We start from the raw sequence: 19,294 nt of genomic DNA, 5'->3' as shown, positions 1-19,294 counted from the left end.
TCCTTTTTTCATGAATTAAAAACACAGGAAAGGAGGATTCAAGGAGATTTATTGCACACAGCTTTACCTCATTCAGGATGTTAGTGTCTATCAGTCATAACTGAAGAGATAACTTCCACGTAGCTGGTGAACTGTGACATTAGCCAGCTGGAGGAGCACTCCACCCCAGGCCTCCTGCTCCTCTCCTCCCTCCTGATGCCAGGTCCTGTGAGCAGAGTACACCATACTCAGGACGAGATTCTCAAACTGCTCTGGAGCCAGCGGTCTCCTGTGACCCTTCAGTGTGGTCACCATCTGTCCCATGGAGTTCAGACTTCTGGGGATGTTGTCATTAATCTGAGAAAGAAAAGCCCGACCTGGCCTCATCGATGCCAGCTCCTTGTCAACAAGGATGATGTTGTTGTCCTGGTCGAGCTCTACCCCACCCAGCAAGATCTGCGTTCAGAATGCATACATCACTTATTCTGCCAGTACAGCCTTAAAGATCTGCATTTAGAAGTCTGTTGAATGACAGATGAGAAATACCTCAAACATCAGGTCTGCATCTAAGGCAGAGGTTGGGCGTGTGCCTGCAGAGACATCTGAAGTAAAAAATACTGAAGTTTAAGTGGCATAGTTGAGATAAATCACTGCGAATAAGACTGAAGTGCTTGCATTCATGGATTCTTTCTGCAAATTAACAGCACATGAAATATCAATATGTTGCAGCTCAAACATTTAAGATGTTTTTGTAGTTTACTTACCTTGCAGCATATGCTCAAACAAAATCCACAAAAGGACCCAAAGGCAGATATTAAGTTGTTTTTTCATCATTCTTCTCCCGATGGTAAGAGACGAATAATGCCTCCAATCGCTCCTCTTTCTGACTCACTTTTATGAATCCGGGCAAGAAAAGCTCTGCCTGAATACCGTGCATATTTCCACAAAGGAAACCAAAACAAAGCCAAGTGAGCTCTGTTGAAGAGCTGGGACCAATATTTTATAAGATTTGATTCTTATTATCCACCACATGAGTTCTAAAATAAGACAGGGTACAAACTGTTCAGACTTTGTTCTAAAACTCACACAAATATTACATTTATCTGCCAACTAACTTTTGCCACTGTATTACCAGAGACAAACAAAACCATCCATGAAAAAGGTGGGACATTGTATTAAATTTGAATAAAAAACAGAAAACAGTGATTTGGAAATCCTGACAAGACATTTCATGTTCAAACTGATAAACCTCCTATAAATATTCACACATTCTTAATTCGATGCCTGCAGCAAATTCTGAAAAAAGTTGTGACAGGAGCATGCCTAGCCCTGTGTTACATAACCTTTTCTTCAAATAATTTCCTGTAAGCGTCTATGGACTGAACACACTTGACTTTTGAAGTACAGGTGCATCTCAGAAAAGTAGAATATCATGAAAAAGTCAGTTTCCCAAATCAAGATTCATCTCATATAAAGTGAAACATTGAAAGACTTTATTGTGTTATTCTTGACGATTACAGCTTACAGCTCACACAAATCAAAAATCCACTTTCATAAAATATTATATATTGCAGAAAAGTCTAATTTGCAAAGGTTTCCCCAGGCTTCATTTCACTCTGGTTCAGTAAACACAACCACAATCATGGGGAAGACTGCCGACTTGACTATTGTCCAGAGGACAATCATTGACAACCTACATAAGGAGGGTAAGCCACAGAAGGTCATTGCTAAAAAGGCAGGCTGTTGTCAGAGTGTTGCATCAAAGATTATTAATAGAAAGTTGACTGGAAGGGAAAAATGTGATAAGAAAAAGCACACACACAACAGGGATGAGCTCAGCCACCAAGGGATGAAAGCCAAGCAGACTCAAGAACTAATGGGAGCTTCACAAAGAGATAACTGAGGATGGAGTCAGTGTGTCAAGACTGTTTTGTATTAGCTATAAGCCATAAGATGTAAACAAAAACATCTTGAAATATTTCACTCTGAGATTAATGTAGAACATACTTACACTAAAAGTGGAATTATTTCCCTGTCTAGCTTGGTGTACATCAAAGGTTGCTCAACAGTGCAAGGTTTTCTGTTTTCACATTTTGCACTTCATTATGTGCCATACTTCTCCAATGAGAGGTCAGTCTTACAGTGTACCCTCACTCTTCTATTGTGAAGCCATGATGTTGTCACTCATGCAGATTGTGGCTCTGCACTGCACTAAACAGAGACATTCAAAATAGGGAGGTAAAGGGGAGAGCTTTCTAAGCCCAGCCAAACTAGGGGCCATGGAGGTTAGCAAAATCCTGGTTTTGACCTGAATAATAACCACTCTTGTAAAAGCAACAAAAGTAACTGTATTAATGTATGCTGTAGTACAATGCAGCCCTTTTTAAGAAATGTAAACCCCTTTGTTAAAAAAAAAAAAATTAAATTTAACAATGTATACGGGAATACTGAACTAGATGATTAGGAAAATAAGATCAGATCTTATATCTCAAAGTAGAAAAAAATAGACAATTTTAATGGAAAATAAATAATTATGAAAAGGAGTGAAAAATGGTTGAAAATGTGGTAAAAAGGGCTAAGAGTAGGAGAAAAGTGGCAAAGAAAGGGCGAAAAGGGTGAAAAGCAGCGAAAAATTGGTTCAAAGTGCCAAAAAGGTGTAGCAAAATTGTTGAAAAAGCAGCAAAAATAGGTTAAAAGTAGCTAAACAATGGCAAAAAAGGGTGAAAGTTGATGAAAAGTGGCAAAAGAAAGGGGTAAAGCAGGATGTAAAAGTGGGTAAAGAGGGTTAAAAAGTAGCACAAATAAATAATTCCAATCATCAGAATGAAATGATAGTTTGACACTCTTTTTAGTTCCAAAAGGACGTAACATTTTGTCCAACACACATGCTTGGATATCTTCAATAAATCACAAATGGTTAGGGCCCATTCTGTGGGCTTTTCATGGGCCCAGCAAACTCTATGGGCAGGCCTGGGTCAAATATCCACAGTAAATTCATCCACAAAAGGCGCTAACCCTATCACAACAATGCCTAAATTACTAAACTTGCTTAATATTAAGCTATTTGTCCTTGCAACTATGAGTTGCTCCTCTGTCATGGGTAATGATTGTATCATATCAGGTAAATTGGGAGAAATAGGGCATCATTTACCATTGACAGAAAGGTCTTTACTGAAATATGAACAACAGTATCATAACTCCCCACATGGAGGCAGTAGTCGACAGAAGCGGGCTGTTCCTTGCAGCATCAGCGAGATGATGAAAATGTTTATGTACTTCCGGTGAAGAGTTCACCTGCTCCTGAATGATAAAGTAGTGGAGATAAGGTAACTGCGTTTGTAAACTTGTTATTTTAAAACACGTAATGACAGTTTGAGTCATTTAAAAATCCCTTCATTGAATACCTTCATGGTATTGTAGTGAGACTCTTCATGTACAGACCGTCAGCAAGACAGCTAGCTGATGATGATGCTAATGCTAGCTAAACATAGCTACAAACAAAACAGCCCGCGGTACGATGAAGAGGCAGACAGTGTTACAAACACTATTGTGGGCCCTGAAAGTGTTTTTATCTCGTTGAAGCTAATTATAATAAAGGATAGTTACTTCGGGACGAGATGATATCTCGATTCTTTTTTAAAAAGCATCCGAGGTATTTCTTCCCCATCCTCTGCCTGTTAATCTACGTGCTTAGTTTAATAGCCTTGAAATGAAACAGCTGGCTTTGTATACTCACGTGATGAAACCGAATGCGCTACAACATAACTGTTATACATACGCAATTCATAAAGGTTGATATTTTTTATTTCTGCTGGAGGATGTATTTAGTTTTGTGTAAACTAGGGGTGGGAATGGGAGTGGTAACTTATAATAGGTAAGAATACATAAAGGGATAATGTACAATATGTGATTTATACTAGGATAATAATGTTGCATAAAAAATGGACACAGCCATATTGCAAGATAATCATACCACAGACGATACTCGATTAGATGCATGATTTAAAAGGTCCCTAAAAATATAAAGTATGATACTAATTAGTCAGATGGATGTTTTGTAATTTTCCAGGTGTGAAACAGAGATGGAGTCCAGTGAGGAGGGGGGCCTCAGTGTTGGGGGCTCCGTGGGAGAAGAGAACTATTTCCTTGGTTACACCTTCACAGATCGCTCTCACTCCAGCCGTGTGGTGAAGAGCATCATGGACCTGTGTCTGGAGGATGGCCTGTTTGCTGATGTCACCATCACCGTGGACAGCAAAGAGTTTCACCTGCACAGGTTGGTGCTTTCAGCACAGAGCAGTTTCTTCCGCTCCATGTTCACCTCCAACCTCAAAGAGTCTCATAACCGCTCCATTGAGCTGAAAGATGTCAGTGCCACCGTCTTTCAGCTGCTGATTGACTATATCTATCATGGCACCATAAAGTTGAGAGTGGAGGAGCTGCAGGACACCTATGAGATGGCAGATATGTACCAGCTGACCGCACTATTTGAAGAATGCTCCCGCTTCCTGTCACGGACAGTAGAGGTCAAGAACTGCCTGCAGGTGATTCACTGTTTTACAAGTCCCATGTTTTTTGTTGCATGATCGTGTTGTTTAAACTTAATGACCACCTGTTTTCTGCTCAGGTGATGTGGCTGGCAGACAGACACAGTGACCAGGAGTTGTATACTGCAGCCAAGCATTGTGCTAAAATCCACCTGGCTCAGCTGCATCAGACTGAAGAATTTCTGAATCTGCCTCTCTGTCTGCTCCTGGACATAATCAAAGGTATCATGCTAACCATACCTGTCATGTGTACTGTGTTGTTCACCAGTTTTTTGTTATTTACTACAAAAAATGTGTGACCTAAAACTGGTTCTCAAGCCTAAGAAGACCAAAGTCATGTTAAGCCTGCTTAATACTATTGTATCATATCCACACTGTAGCCTATTTTGCACCTCCTTCATTATGTTACTAAGACCACAAGTCCTGTGACTGGTCTTCTTACCCCCTTACTTAAATTAATGTAACACTAAAGGTTTTGTGTTTTCTTGTGTACAGATGGAGTTCCAAGCTCTCAGAATCCAACCACGGCAATCGAGTCATGGATAAACCACAACAAGGTGGAAAGAGAAGAGTTTTCCTGTATCCTCCAAGAGAATCTCAAGGTAAAATTCTTTTATCTAGTGTTGTAAAATGTATCTTGACAGTCAGGTGCATCTGTTAGAATCTTTTTTAAGTCCTGATGTCTAATGTGTCTTTGTCGCTTCAGGAAATAGGTGAGAATGTCCACATTTACCTGATCGGTAAAGAGGAGACACGGACTCACTCTCTGGCTGTCTCACTTCACTGTGACGAGGATGATGCCATTAGCGTGAGTGGACAGAACAGTTTGTGCCATCAAATCACTGCAGCCTGTAAACATGGCAGTGACCTCTACGTGGTCGGGGGGTCCATCCCTCGCCGTATGTGGAAGTGCAATATGCACACCATGGACTGGGAACGCTGCGCCCCTCTGCCCAGAGACCGCCTTCACCACACCATGGTCTCTGTCTCCACTGAGGACGCTATCTACTCACTAGGAGGTAAGACACTACAGGACACACTCTCTAATGCCGTCATCTTCTACACAGTGAAGGACAACATGTGGACAGAGACAAACCAGCTTGACACTGCAGTGTCCGGGGCTGCGGGCGTTAACTTGGGCGGTACCATCTATCTGCTCGGAGGGGAGGAGAATGACATGGACTTCTTTACTAAGCCGTCTCGACTAATTCAGTGCTTCGACACCGCCTCACAAAAGTGTCAGATCAAGCCTTACATGCTGCCGTTCGCCGGCTGCATGCACGCTGCGGTTCACATGGATGTGATCTTTATTGTTGCAGAGGGAGACTCCCTGGTGTGTTACAACCCGCTGCTGGAGAGCTTCACCCGCCTGCGCTTCCCTGAGGTGTGGAGCTGTGTTCCTTCCCTTTGGAAGGTGGCCAGCTGTAATGGTTGCATTTATGTCTTCAGGGACAAATGTAAGAAAGGAGACGCAAACACGTTAAAGTTTAACCCAGCCACATCTGTTGTCTCTGTTATCAGAGGGATAAAAATCCTCCTCACAAACTGGCAGTTTGTTTTGGCCTGAACACTCCCGAACTCACCGCAGACAATCAGGGAAGACTGCTCGATTACCAACAATGACTTTACAGCTCAGATGACTTGCTGTAAATCTGTTTACATAACTGGTTCTCTGTCTTCACCATCAGATCTCAACAAAACAAGTTCAGCAGTGTGTCACCTGGTTGTATAACAGTGTGTCTCATTGTAAATCCCTTAGCTGAGATGTACTTTGTGGTGATGCTGTAACCAGTGATAAAATAATCAACATTGTCCTCTGTGTGCTGCTTGTTTTTGATTTGCATGAACAATTTTACTAAACATAAAACATCTTTCAGTACAGTGTATGTGAACCAGTGTATCCTGATGATGTCAAATGTGCATAAACATGAAAACAGGGTTGTTTTCAAACTTTTTAAGTTTTCAGTCTATTGTTCAAAGATTGTATTTTCTGGTGTACAGTGTACATGTTCATGTTAACAAAGTCAAATATACATCTCTGTTGCTGCAAGCTGTTGTGATTTGTTTTGATATTTTTTGCCTTTCAGTCTTCAAACATTATCCATTGGCCTTCAAGCTCTTGTGAGAACTTTTTAGCTGGTAATGAAATTGACTGAAATAAATTTTGACGTCTCTTTATGACCTTCAGAAGCAAGCAAGACCATCAAAGAGAGGGCTTGCATTGACTTGGGGTGCACAATGTTTTATGCCTTTCGCTTCTGCTGCAGGATGGTTGTTGGCAAAGTGACAAACTACACTCTGCTGAAGCGGCCTTTTTTAATATAAAAGATTTATTCTGAGTTGCATGGCCATCCATCCATTTGCTTCTATTACTTCTGGGTTGCAGTGGCAGCAGGCTGAGCTCAGACAGGCTCTTTCCGGTTGCATTTTACAGCTCCTCATGGAGGATTCTGAGCTGTTTCAAGGCCAGATGGGATATAAAATCCCCCGAATGAGTTCTGGGACCTTACCAAGGTCTTGTCCCGTTTGGGCATGCCAGGAGACCTCCCCGGGAACACAACCAAGAGGTATCCAGATCAGATGCCTGAACCACCTCAGTTGAATCCTCTCGATGTGAAGGAGCAGCGGCTCTACTCCATGATTCCTCCTGATATCCGAGCTCCTCACCTTATCTTTGAAGCAGAGCCAGCCAAGACTCACTCCCCACCCTGTGGTCCCACTACCCGCAGGTTTTGGTTTGGGTGCATAGCAAGGTGGGTGGCAGGCAAAGGGAGAGGCATCTGGCTGCAGCCCTCGGGCAAACCTCTACGCTTGGGCATTCGGCTGGAGACCTCTATGGTGGGGCGAAACCTCTCCGCTGGGGCGTGACGTACATTGCCCAAGCCATGGGCCTCTACGCCAGGGCGTGACGTATATTGCCTGAGCCGGTGGACCTCTACGCTGGGGCGTGATGTATATTACCCGCGATGAAATTTCAGCTCTATCCGCTTGCTGACAGGCTGACCCTAAATCTAACAAGTCAGGTTTTGATGCCTAAACCTAACCAGTTGGATTTTAATGCCTTAATCTAACCAGTCGGATTTAAACGCCTAAACTGAACCAGTTTATGCTAATGTGTCATAAGCACAGTGGTGTAGTCATGCTAACAACAGCTAGGTCATGCTAACAACAGCTAACACGCTGCATGCCCCAGCGTAGGCTTGGGCAATTTACGTCACGCCCCAGCGAAGAGGTTTCGCCCCTACATAGAGGTCTACAGCTGAACGCCCCAGCGTAGAAGTTTGCTCGAGGGCTGCAGCCAGACCCTCTTGGGCAAAGGTGGGGACTGAGGCACTCTGACCATCAGCGACTAAAACTGGTCTTTGGGAGTTGCATTGTAAACATTTAAATGTAAAAACAAAAAAAAACAAAAAAAAAAAAACAAGAAAGTGGGGGATAAACTCACTGTTTCTCCCTGCATTTACATCTGCACTTTGCTGCAAGTATCATGAGTGTTCTCGCAACAAATGTGTTAAGCTGGTACACCTCAAGAAGACACAGGAAAGAGCTCAGGCCATGCACAACTTCCTGATGTATCAAATGCAAACTACAAAAATGGATCAGATCAGAACCAAAATAATGTTAACATCAATTAGAAACGAATAGTAATGTAAGATCAGACTGATGTCTGGGGGTCAGAACGCACTTTCTGCACATAATTTCTACATTTTCTTCCATGCACAGATGTATAAGCCTCCTTGTGTTGGTTTGATTAGTGACTGTGTTAACTGGTGACTTTCAGCTGACTGCTTTTTTAGATGTTATCATAATGTAATGTAAGGTAACAGCAAACATGCATCCATGTATGTGCTAATAGCAAGTGTATCTCTAGCCTTACACTTCAAGTAGGAGAGATGTCCCACTTTGTCCACAGGGGGAGCCAAAATCATCAATATTGGAAATTTCCTCTCAGGAGCTGTAATGGATTTTGGATCATTTATTCTTTCACTTCTATAGAGATGTGTTTAGAAATTCCTTTATTGCAAGTGTGCCTTAACAAAGACTCCAAACAGTATCTGTGAGTCTGTAATGCATCCTCTGAATGGTAGATGGTATGTGAGTTGGTATGTGAGGTAGTATAGGTGTCTGTTTTGTCCTGGGAGGGAGCAAGGGAAAGGGACAGTTGAAGGAGAGAAAGCTACTACAGAGAGGCCAAAACTATGATCCCATTGATGTGTTGCAGGAGGCTATGTAGCTGAAACCCAAACCCAGTAACATGTCAGACTTTGTGAACTATTCTAAGCATCAGTTGCTGACGCCAAGACGAGGGGTGGGGGTTTCTAGGGGCACATATGCGCCTCCATAAGAACTCCCAATAGGAACTGACAGCCACTACGAGCCTCATCTGACATGCAGTCCCTTAATGTTGGGCAATAAAGTTGTTTATAGCCACCGTATCAGAGTTCTCAGTTCCACACGTGTAAGCCTCCATTTGTGGATACATGTTTTTTTTTATGCCCAAGGGGGTTGTGATTTAAAAATTTGTTGTTCAGTGTTTTGTCAGCGATTGAGGTTTGGTGTGAAGGTGGATTGCGAGGAGCTGAAGTGACCTTGGGACTGCTTGCTGAGGGCAGGACAGAATTCCTGAAGGGACACATGGTCTAGAGTGACAAGGCCATCTGCTGTAGCGCCAGCAGTAGGAGGAAGGTGGGGGGGTTGGACACTGGGGGTACTGAGAATTCCTTTCGCTGGGGTGTGGAGGGAGTAGATATTCTGGGATATTGCTGCTAGCACTCTGCTGAGAAACGTGTTTCTTTGGCATTTTTCAAACGGAAATCCAAGGAAGGATTTTTGAACACTTGATGCTGAGTGGGAATTGTCACAGGGTTAAATGTGGAAGGTATTTTTTCGGCTGTAGGGCTCCCCATGCACCGACTGGTGATAATGGTCTTGGTGTATTGCTGTTTTACTCGGGCGGATCCAGTTTCCTCTCGGCCTCAGCACAGCCGGAGCTGAGAGAGCGGGATCTGGTTAGGCCTTCTGGCTCCAACCTCTCAGGGGATCATCTTCAAGGGATCTTCTTTGGAGTTGTGCTGTGCATGGCAAGAATCTGCTTTCTTGCTTCCTCACTGAAATTGCATGGCCTAAACTAATGAATATTTTTATGAGGCACCTTGCACCAGAGATGGGCCAGGACCAAACCAAGCAGCAGATAGAGAAGGGCCTGAGGTTGTACCAGTCCAACCAGACGGACAAAGCTCTGCACGTCTGGACGAAAGTGCTGGAGAAAACCTCTGATCCTGGAGGGAAGTTTCGGGTGTTGGGGTGTTTGATCACAGCTCACTCGGAAATGGGAAAGTATAAGGATATGCTCAAGGTAAGCCTCGAAAAGAAGAGCATGCTGCATACAACAGCTGAAGATTGTATTGATGTTTAAACTATTCTGGAAAATGGTTCTTTTTTCTACTCCAAAGTAATTAGTGTTATATGTGGTTAACATTTTTCATGTCTAGATGTTTCTCACGTCACTGATACTGTGTGATCATATTTTGTGTTATGCAACCGGCACTCTGCGTGTGTGTGTGTGAATGCCATCAAGTGAACCATCAATTTAATATGTCATCATGTCTGCTCAGCTCTGGTACAGTTCATCTCACAGTAGTTTTTTTAACATTTTCACTCTGTCCAAGTGATTATTGAAAGACAAGCAGTAGGAGGTCAAACGCTTCGTTCTTTTTAGGGCAATCTTCAGCAGCATGGGTTAATTTGTGGCTTCCACACGATGCAGAGTAAATAAGTGTCCTGCAACCTGAGTATTAGTGTGGGGTGTCTTGTTGACATAATCATCTCATGTCCAGCAGCACCCGTTCTCTTCCACCCAACTTTAATGAGGACTCAATACAGTAGAGGCCTCATCTGTTTGAAGAAATTAATCATTTCTTTTGTATTCAGTAGCAGTGATTATGAACTTACCTTTAGCTTCCCTTCACGTCACACTAACTCTGTTTGCAGTACGCTCTGGATCAAATTGACACAGCTCGAGAAATGGAAGACCCGGACTACCTGACAGAGGGATACCTGAACCTGGCACGCAGCAACGAGAAGCTCTGCGACTTCCAGAAAACAGTGTCCTACTGCAAGACCTGCTTAAACATGCAGGGTACCACGGTCAGCCTGCAGCTCAATGGCCAGGTGTGTCTCAGCATGGGCAACGCCTTCCTGGGTCTCAGTGTCTTCCAGAAAGCTCTTGAGAGCTACGAGAAAGCCCTGCGCTACGCACACAACAATGACGACAAGATGCTGGAGTGCAGGGTGTGCTGCAGTCTGGGGAACATCTATGTTCAGCTTAAGGTGATGTTCAACTGCTGAGTCCAAAGAGCCGATTTCAATTGTTTTTATGTGCTGCATTACAGACTCTTGTCTTTGGATTTCTTTGAAAATGTTTCTTGCCGGGCAGAAATAGTCTGGTGGTTTGGTCACACCCTATGTACAGAAGCTAATCTTCCAAGCAGGCAGCGCATGTTTGAATTTAACCTGCTGCTTCTTTCCCAGCTGTCATTCCTTACACTATCCGCTGTCCTTTCCGCTTCAGATAGAAGGCAGAAAGGCAAAGTCCTCAAAAGTTAGTCTAAAATGTTTCTTGAGAGATCTTGAGATATTTAGACAAGTAATTAAAGTTCTGTTACCAAAACTGTTAATCATTGTTTCTCTGGTACTTCATCTTGGTGGAATTAATTACACAATCAATTCTGATAGTGCCAACAAATATGCATAACATGACAAGACCGCAGAGCATCCAAGCAAATATTATCAATGCTTGGCTCATGCAGCACAGGGCGTTGTAAAACAAGGGCGGAGAGAGCGTGCTAGCTGGCTAAGGGCTTATGTAGTACCCTTGACATCAGAGATTTGTAAGAGTAATCCCTTGGCTTCCCAGGGAGGATTGGTTTCAATGGGATTGTGATGAAGTAGCATTTGAAGAATGCACTCATGTGTCATGTTATTCTTTGAAATCAAACTTATTTGACAGTCAGTAAAGATGGAGGCGCATTAAAAAGACTCACAGAAATCACAAAGTTCATGTCAGCAGTATTTATATAGGCTATGTCTATTTGTGGACGATAACTAGGCATCAAGGGTCTTACTCGTGTAAAACCTCTGCCAACAGGACTATGAGAAGGCCCTGTTCTTCCCCTGCAAAGCAGCTGAGCTCGTCAATGACTATGGCAAAGGTTGGAGCCTCAAGTATCGAGCCATGAGCCAGTACCACATGTCTGTAGCCTACAGGAAGCTGGAGCGTCTGCCAGACGCCATGGAGTGCTGTGAGGTATTGTTTTATAATCATCCATAACATGACTGTGTTCAGAGAACAAACTTACATAAGTGAAAGAACATGTCTCAGTTCCTTCTGTCTTTCTACTGTCCTGATTTTGTTGCAAATACTGTTGTGTGGCTGACAGGTGTGGGTGCCAGTTGTTCTGTTGTACAAGGCCTTAGACCTCGACTAAAATATGCTCTCAGAGGCACTGGTTTAAAGTGTTAATGAAGAGGGTGGCTTCAGTATTCGCCCTGTTCTAATTATGTACCCAGGGTGAAAAACAACTTGATGTCATTGCCTTGGAGTGCAGAAGTAGAGTAGCAAGACAGCAGGATGCATTTCAGATTTATTACATTTGCCAAACACTTTTAGACAAACAATTTACCCATCTTGTCATATTTAGAATACCAGACTACAAGGTGAAACAACAGAAGTGTCATGTTTACACATCCGTCTGTTTCCCCAAAATATACTGAAACTGATACATGAAATCTCAGCATGCTGTTTTAAAAAAATGTCTCATTAAACCTAACTGCCATTTTCAGGATTTACATATTCAAATATTCATAGAAAAATAATTTTTGATTTTTCCAAATGCTCCTTGTGATTGACTATACAGTGCTTAACAAATTTATTAGACCACCTGTCATATTTGTCTCAAAGATCATCCAGCATCATGGAGTGCTTTAATGCGGACTCTTTCATTTTCAGTCAGCTCTCCAGGTTTTACCATTTTGAACAGGAATGAGGAATTTCAAACTGAATTCACCCAAATTTGAGCCGGCTCACTGGGCTTCTCTGAGAATTCATTCAACCACTAAAACTCATTTTTCTGTTCAGGAATGCACATAAATAACTATAATTTGACATATTAATCAAGAAATAATAATGTGCTTTACTATTTTTTCAGTTCTTTTGTAAATCAGTAAATTTGAAAATTCATGGATAACAATAATTATTATATTTTAGCATTTAAAATATCATTTGGGTTAAAGAGCTTCTACATATTGGTGTATTAACCATTGCAGAAACAAAATAAATGATTTTGGTAATTACCAATGCTGTTAATTTAGGGCAGCTGTGGCATAAACCTTACTTTGGTTAGGGTTAGGGTGGTCTAATAAATGTATTAAGCACTGTACATTCTCTAAAAAATTCATCAAATTGCAGTTTCAGGAAGTGTATTTATATGTTTTGATTAAAGGTACTGTGGTAATGAAACAGATTTATATCGATGGATCTTTGTGGTGCAAAAAGCAAACAAGATCATCAGCATAAAGACGGACTATTTCTATATAGTTATTTTTAATGTTTCCAGCCTCTGCTGGGGGTTAGGTGTCAGACAAAGTGATACACTGCACAGTCTGATATATTTTCCAAAGCAAAGTGGCTTGAGTATCAACAGTTGTAACATAGCAGGGGGGTATGAGAAACTATTCTCATATGTAAAAAGAGATAAGACGTACCACTCTGTCCGGTCACCAAAATTAGCAAAGATGTTTTGTTCCTCACATGGGCTTCTAAGCAGTTTTATCAGCAGACTAACTTTAAAGTTTAATTCACCATTGTATGATTTCCAAATGATCAAAAATTCATTTTTATTTAATCCAACAGGAATCTATGAAGATTGCTCTGCAGCATGGTGATCGTCCTCTTCAGGCTCTCTGCTTACTGAACTTTGCAGACATACATCGCTGCAGGCATGACGTTGATGTAAGGTGCCACTCATTGTGCAGATTTGTTTGGTTTTAATAAGGGCTGTCAAAAGATTTTTTTTTTCTAAATTGGAATTAATCTCAGGATTTCTGTAGTTAATACTACAGAAGAATACTCACACCCTTTTTATCGCATTTTAAAAATCTTTTTCTTTTTTTTGTGTTTAAATTGTAACTGTGTCTTTTTGGACTTTTCTAGTCTGAAACTAAGGGTAAGCCTTACATCCTGTATGGATACAGACCTGCTTTTATAAGTAGATCCAAGCGCATTACATTAACTTAACCATGGAAAAATAAACTTGTTATGGATTGGAAAGGAAATGAGGGGGCAATAAAAAAGTTACATCTTTGATAATACAAGGTCCAGATGACTTTGTCTCTGAGCTTTTTAAATTGATAGGAGAAATTAAGTTGCAATGGTGGACTTACTTTACATCACTGTAGCTGCAGGGAGATGCCGATGTGGATTAACCAAAGTGTGTTGACAGGGACAATAAAGCATGTGATTGATTGGGTTTAGAAACAAATTGTGTACTAATAGTGGATTGTAGTTAATCAGGATAACTGATTAATCTTGATGATCCCTAGTTTTAATGAAGAGACTTCATCTTTGTTAATATATGTTTTTCTTACTTATTTTTAATAACCTAATGTGCTTTCTTTTTCTTTAGCTTTCCATCACTCTTGAATCTATTTGATAAGCTTATTTTCATTTCATCCTTTTAGAAAGCATTCCCTCGATACGAGTCTGCGCTGGCTATCATGACTGAGATCGGAAACCGTCTGGGACAATCACAAGTCTACCTTGGAGTCGCAAAGTGTTGGCTTTTGCAGAAGGAGTTTGACAAGGTACCTATGGTTATGTACTATGTCCTAAACTGAAGGAATTCTGCAATGTTTTCTTTGGAATCAAAGGCTTTTGTTGTTAGAATAAGCCTGGAAACACTTTTGGTTATATTTGGAAAGCTTTAAAAGCCTTAAGAGTGCACAGCAACATGTCCTGTCCTATCCACCTTTGTGCTAAGAAGCTTATGCTTTTCCTCTTGAAGAAGAAAAATGTACCAACTTTAAAAGCTTGGGTAGAAAAACAGACAGACACCCTTTACCTGGAAAGGATTAAACATACCCTCAATGACAGAGTTTGAAAGGATTTGGAAACTGATGATGTCCTTTAAGGAAAGATCTGATCATTACATCTGTATTACTGATGTATGGATGTTTTACAATAAAGATATTTGAAATAAAATCTGTAATTATTTGTTGTAATCATGACTGTCTATCTCCAGGCTCTTGAGTCCCTGCAGCGAGCACAGGAATTGGCTGATGGAATGGGAAACAAGGCAAGTGTGTTTAATGGTTTTAAATGTGTCACCTCTGTACATGTACTGCCTGCTTTTAATTGCATGTATATGCACACACAAGTTATGACAAATTGTTGACTTCTGAATGCAAAAAGTAGACATTAAAAGTATTTTATGTCCTGTTGTGTTAAAGCAAGTCCCCTCTCATAGGACAAATCTTATTTGTATTTCTTTTTTGTCATGTTTTTTTCACTAATTATCTTTAAAATTTTGTCCAGAAAAAAGAAACATTTGAGGATGCTAATATTAATTGTTTGATATAATATCGCTTATCAGTTTCTGGTATAAAAAATAAGAAGATGATGGTCTAAATAAAATAGAGCGTCTGCATGGTGTCACATTTCAGTCTTTTTCTCGTACGTATCTCCAGCTGTGCACGCTGAAGGTCCACTGCCTGAGTGAGGGGATTTATCGGAGCCGGGGGCAGCAGGACGAGCTCAGAGAGCAGGTGGTGAAATTCCTGCAGTGTGTGGAGGAGCTGGAGCTTTACTGCGGCATGTGTGGAGAGTCCATCGGGGACAGGGACCAAAAACTGCAGTCCTTACCCTGTTCCCACATTTTCCATCTCAAGTGGGTGATCCTGCAGTGTGTACTAGTTATTATTGTAATGCTCAAACCACAGAGAAAAGGTATGAGGGGTTTCAATTATTTTGATTCTCCTCATGCATTCAATAACTTTGTAGAGGAAATGACACTCTATAAAGCAGTATTAATTTTGGCAGCCTTTTTAAAATGTAGTCTTATACTTTAGATTAACAATTTTAAAGTTTAAGTCCCACTATAGTCATTTTAAACCTTAAGTTTTAATATAGTTTAAGTTGACGTAAACCCAACAACTTTTTGGTCCAGTTTTTTTCAATTAAAAGTCCTTAGATTTTAGTCTTAATTTTTATTTAGGGCATTTATTTTCTTTGCAATTATTCAGTCACTCAAAAATTAATATAGATGTAAAACACCCATAAAAACTCTTTGTTTTATTACAAACTGATGAAAATACTGACATACTTTATATGCAAAGGAAAAATATACTGGATTTTGAATGTCCAACTGTCCAGCACTAACATTTTAGTCTTGTTTTAGTCTCTGTGATGAAAACTGAACTTACTTTTTTATCACCGAATATCTATTTATAGGTAGTCTTAGTCTTGTTTTCCTCATGGAAAAAAAGATAGGCGATGAACATCTTTAGTCAGAAAATAGAACCTCCACTTAGCACAGCTTAATGTAAATTATCCTGCACTGTCTCTTACTGCTTTACTGTAAGAAAGCTCTCTGTGGTAAAAGCCTTACTTTATATGCACATTTACGCTCATTCATCTATTAACTGTAACATATCACTGTGGTTAAATGCCTCACCTTACATGCATTTTTGCACTAATATAATCTACTCACCGTACGAATTTCTAGTTTAATGTATTTATGGTGCTCAAATGCTGCAAATTATTAATCTGTTCACTGTAACCCAATGCTGTAAGAAGGCTCTGCTGCAAAATGTCTCACTCTATATGGACATTTGCACTAATCAAGTACCTTGAATTCTCTTATCTGCCTCTTGTAAATCTGCCCACATCCTTGCATGTTTTATACTCTGATCTTGTCTAGTCAGCATCCTTGCACCCTTTACACATCTTGTGACCACACTATCAGTGTACACAGACAAGAGCTTATACATATTTGAAACTTATTTTTTAATACTTTTCCACTTTATTCATGTTTGTATTGAATGTTTAATTCCTGTACATTGAGAGCAAAGCAAACTCAAGTCAAATTCCTTGTTGCATAAGCATACTTGGCCTATAAAGTTGATTCTGATTCTAGTCAATGAAATAACTGCTGTGATGCTAACAGCTCAGGAATTTAAAGCTCCTGACATCCATCTCTTTTTCCCCTCCAGGTGTCTGCAGACAAACGGGACAAAAGGCTGTCCTAAATGTTTCAAGTCCTCCATGAAACCTGGATTTGTCTGATTGTGAGTCTGTGTTTGAGTGTTGGATCTGCAGACACAGCATGAGGCCTTGTGGGCTGCTGACTGATCTAAGAGCAGCAGGCAGCCTCAGGATGAGCTCAAGATGTTTGAAGATGAGGGGTTCACTGCTCTGTGCAGAGGATGCTGAACTGAAGCCCGAGTGTTTCAGGATGGGGTTCTGAGGACACTTTAAAGGCATGCGTGAGTGCCGGCCATCAGTCTGAGACTTACAGCTCACTGAGGAGGTAGACGTGACTGTGGAACATTTCAATATAAGCTGAAGAAGAAAGAGCCTTCATTGAACCTCATGAAGGACAGTTTGATGCAGAATTAATTCTTGAGGAAAACTGGACTATCCAAAGAGCATTGTTCTAAGTGTTTGTTATGCATTAGAATTAGTAGAAACAATCTGTAGAGAAAATATTCTGTGTTTGTAGTTGTAGGGTTAGGTCATCTTTTTACACAACTTCCACTTGTTCTGTTCTCTACAGTTTCGTGATGTTTAATCAAAACACAGAGCCATTTGAAACCTATATACATATATTTATTACTGTATTTATGTACATATTCTCTCAATTTGTTTTAAAAGTTTGGTTTATTTGAGGTGTTTTGTAAAACCTAAAAACAAACTTAAGTCTCTTAACCATTCAAAACTAGTATGTCTTTACAGAACAGGTCATGCAGCTTTTTGTTTCTTTGTTTTACTGTTGATATAAAGGAGCAGAAGTTATTTTTCCATCCATTTCTGAGAATGTTTTACTCTTAAGTCTAATAACATTGTGAAGAGGGAAGCCTAATGAGAAGGATCTACTTTGACCAATTATACAGAGGCCCTAAGCAGACATGCATCTGTTGTAAAACATTTGATTTTGCTACATTTTTTTCTGTGATAACTTGCAAATTTCCAGTCATTTTTCAAGCTCTTCACTGGTTTATGTTTTATAAGGGACATTAACCATTTATTTATGGAGAATTTAAGAAAGCAGCTGACATTAACTTAGAAAACCAGCAGCATTATTCTGTGAGCCAGAAAAAAACAACATAAATTTACTCATTACTGGAAAACGGGGTAAAATAATGTGTACTCATGTTTGTCCACTCTGGGCTTCTGTACAATCACAAACTTGTCAAACAACTATTTAATGAGGATACATGCTTTATGTTTAATGTAGTGTTTTCATATCTATAGTCATGTGTAAATATTTAAAATTAATAATTTATGTTGAGATTAGGAATTATTATTCAAAGGTGTCTTTAAGTGAAAACTTGTTTTTTGTTGCATGTTTTATTCACAGAGCCAAACAGGAAAGTTGGATTGTATCAAACTGTGTCCATGTAACGGGGTATTTTATTTTGGAATTACTATTGTATATCTTAATATACATTGTATTATTCATATTCCTGTTTTTGTCACATATTATAGGAAAACCAGTGATGAAATCATCATGGCTTTTGATAAAATAAGGTTGTCCTCAAAGATTGACCCCATGCTAAATTTGATATCCTGATTGAAGTTCACTTAACTTCTTTTTTACTCTCCTCATAAGTTAATTTGTGTGTCTAAAACTGAAGGAAGGCTTCAAAAAGTGAGGAAACATAATTACTACTAACAAGAAAGCTGAAGAGGCAAACTAATTTTGTCATTTTTTTTAAGTTTTACATTTAAAGGCATCTCTCTCCCTCTGTAAACATCATGAAAAAGTTCAACAGCACTGATGGAGAAACACCAACATATTTACTTTTACTGCACAAGCACTTACTTAATGTTTCTGCCTCCAAAGTAGCGATGATTCACTGTCTGTTTACCTGTTAGTGCAGTCCATCTGAAACTCTTGTAAAGCATCTGAGAGCATCTACACTTTATATTCTTGGTTCTGGGGTATGATTACAATTTTTACTGAGAGTGCAGCCACTCATCTTTACGGTTTAAACTACCTCTGTTTCTGCCTCTAAGCGTTTCCCTCTTCAGAGGATTAATGCAATATTAACATAACATTTAAATACATGTAGAGTTATGTTTTTTTTTTAGACTTCATGTTGATATAACCGTAATTTTAAAGATATAGACTTGGACAAAAATGCATTGTTAATATATTTATGCATTGAGTCGAAACATGTTACTGTGTCATATATGGAAACCTTTAATTATGGAAAATAAAGAGCCATCAAAGTCATTTAAATGTTTCTTTTCTCTGTTTTTAAGCTCTGCTTATTACTTTTTTCGTATTTGACACGTAACACATTTTCAAAGAGTATTTGTGACTCATGACTATGCTGAGAGTGAAAGACTCATGCCCTGACGTGACAGTGGCAGATTTAACAGTGAGGGGAAGTATGTGATGGTCTTAACCAGTCGAACTAGTTTTCCAGAATTTACCTTAAGTTTCAGCCAAGCTGTAACGCCTACAGTCACAACACCTGAAGAGCAG

General features: G+C 40.0%; 3 protein-coding genes across 3 annotated transcripts; 2 read left to right on the top strand and 1 right to left on the bottom strand.

Moving 5' to 3' along the window:
* Positions 1 to 25: 25 nt before the first annotated feature.
* LOC121515052 (protein FAM180B) lies at positions 26 to 910 on the bottom strand. Its single transcript, XM_041795619.1, has 3 exons — positions 744 to 910; positions 526 to 581; positions 26 to 435 (listed from the first exon to the last, which is right to left on the bottom strand). Exons 1-3 carry the CDS (start codon positions 811 to 813, stop codon positions 91 to 93), a joined length of 471 nt encoding a protein of 156 aa, XP_041651553.1. The 5' UTR covers positions 814 to 910; the 3' UTR covers positions 26 to 90.
* Positions 911 to 3,196: 2,286 nt separating this feature from the next.
* On the top strand, positions 3,197 to 6,576 carry kbtbd4 (kelch repeat and BTB (POZ) domain containing 4). Its single transcript, XM_041794705.1, has 5 exons — positions 3,197 to 3,305; positions 4,049 to 4,523; positions 4,607 to 4,748; positions 5,022 to 5,128; positions 5,233 to 6,576. The coding sequence occupies exons 2-5, from the start codon at positions 4,062 to 4,064 to the stop codon at positions 6,091 to 6,093; spliced, it is 1,572 nt and encodes a 523-aa protein (XP_041650639.1). The 5' UTR covers positions 3,197 to 3,305; positions 4,049 to 4,061; the 3' UTR covers positions 6,094 to 6,576.
* A 2,693-nt stretch (positions 6,577 to 9,269) lies between these two features.
* On the top strand, positions 9,270 to 19,027 carry rapsn (receptor-associated protein of the synapse, 43kD). The gene is made up of 8 exons (XM_041794947.1): positions 9,270 to 9,882; positions 10,518 to 10,856; positions 11,674 to 11,832; positions 13,438 to 13,536; positions 14,265 to 14,387; positions 14,825 to 14,878; positions 15,270 to 15,469; positions 16,794 to 19,027. Exons 1-8 carry the CDS (start codon positions 9,658 to 9,660, stop codon positions 16,864 to 16,866), a joined length of 1,272 nt encoding a protein of 423 aa, XP_041650881.1. The 5' UTR covers positions 9,270 to 9,657; the 3' UTR covers positions 16,867 to 19,027.
* Positions 19,028 to 19,294: the final 267 nt, after the last annotated feature.

The sequence above is a fragment of the Cheilinus undulatus genome, linkage group 9 (genome assembly GCF_018320785.1).
Source record: "Cheilinus undulatus linkage group 9, ASM1832078v1, whole genome shotgun sequence".
NCBI lineage: Eukaryota > Metazoa > Chordata > Actinopteri > Labriformes > Labridae > Cheilinus > Cheilinus undulatus.
This window is presented reverse-complemented; position numbering and strand designations above follow the sequence as displayed.

Coding starts and splice junctions, on each gene's coding strand:
- kbtbd4 (XM_041794705.1), top strand. CDS start 4,062: ATGGAGTCCAGTGAGGAGGGGGGCCTCAGTGTTGGGGGCTCCGTGGGA. Junction 4,749..5,021: donor GCTCCTGGACATAATCAAAG/GTATCATGCTAA, acceptor TCTTGTGTACAG/ATGGAGTTCCAAGCTCTCAG. Junction 5,129..5,232: donor TCCTCCAAGAGAATCTCAAG/GTAAAATTCTTT, acceptor TTGTCGCTTCAG/GAAATAGGTGAGAATGTCCA.
- rapsn (XM_041794947.1), top strand. CDS start 9,658: ATGAATATTTTTATGAGGCACCTTGCACCAGAGATGGGCCAGGACCAA. Junction 10,857..11,673: donor ACATCTATGTTCAGCTTAAG/GTGATGTTCAAC, acceptor CTCTGCCAACAG/GACTATGAGAAGGCCCTGTT. Junction 14,879..15,269: donor CTGATGGAATGGGAAACAAG/GCAAGTGTGTTT, acceptor ACGTATCTCCAG/CTGTGCACGCTGAAGGTCCA.
- LOC121515052 (XM_041795619.1), bottom strand. CDS start 813: ATGATGAAAAAACAACTTAATATCTGCCTTTGGGTCCTTTTGTGGATT. Junction 582..743: donor GTTTGAGCATATGCTGCAAG/GTAAGTAAACTA, acceptor TTTTTACTTCAG/ATGTCTCTGCAGGCACACGC. Junction 436..525: donor ATGCAGACCTGATGTTTGAG/GTATTTCTCATC, acceptor TTCTGAACGCAG/ATCTTGCTGGGTGGGGTAGA.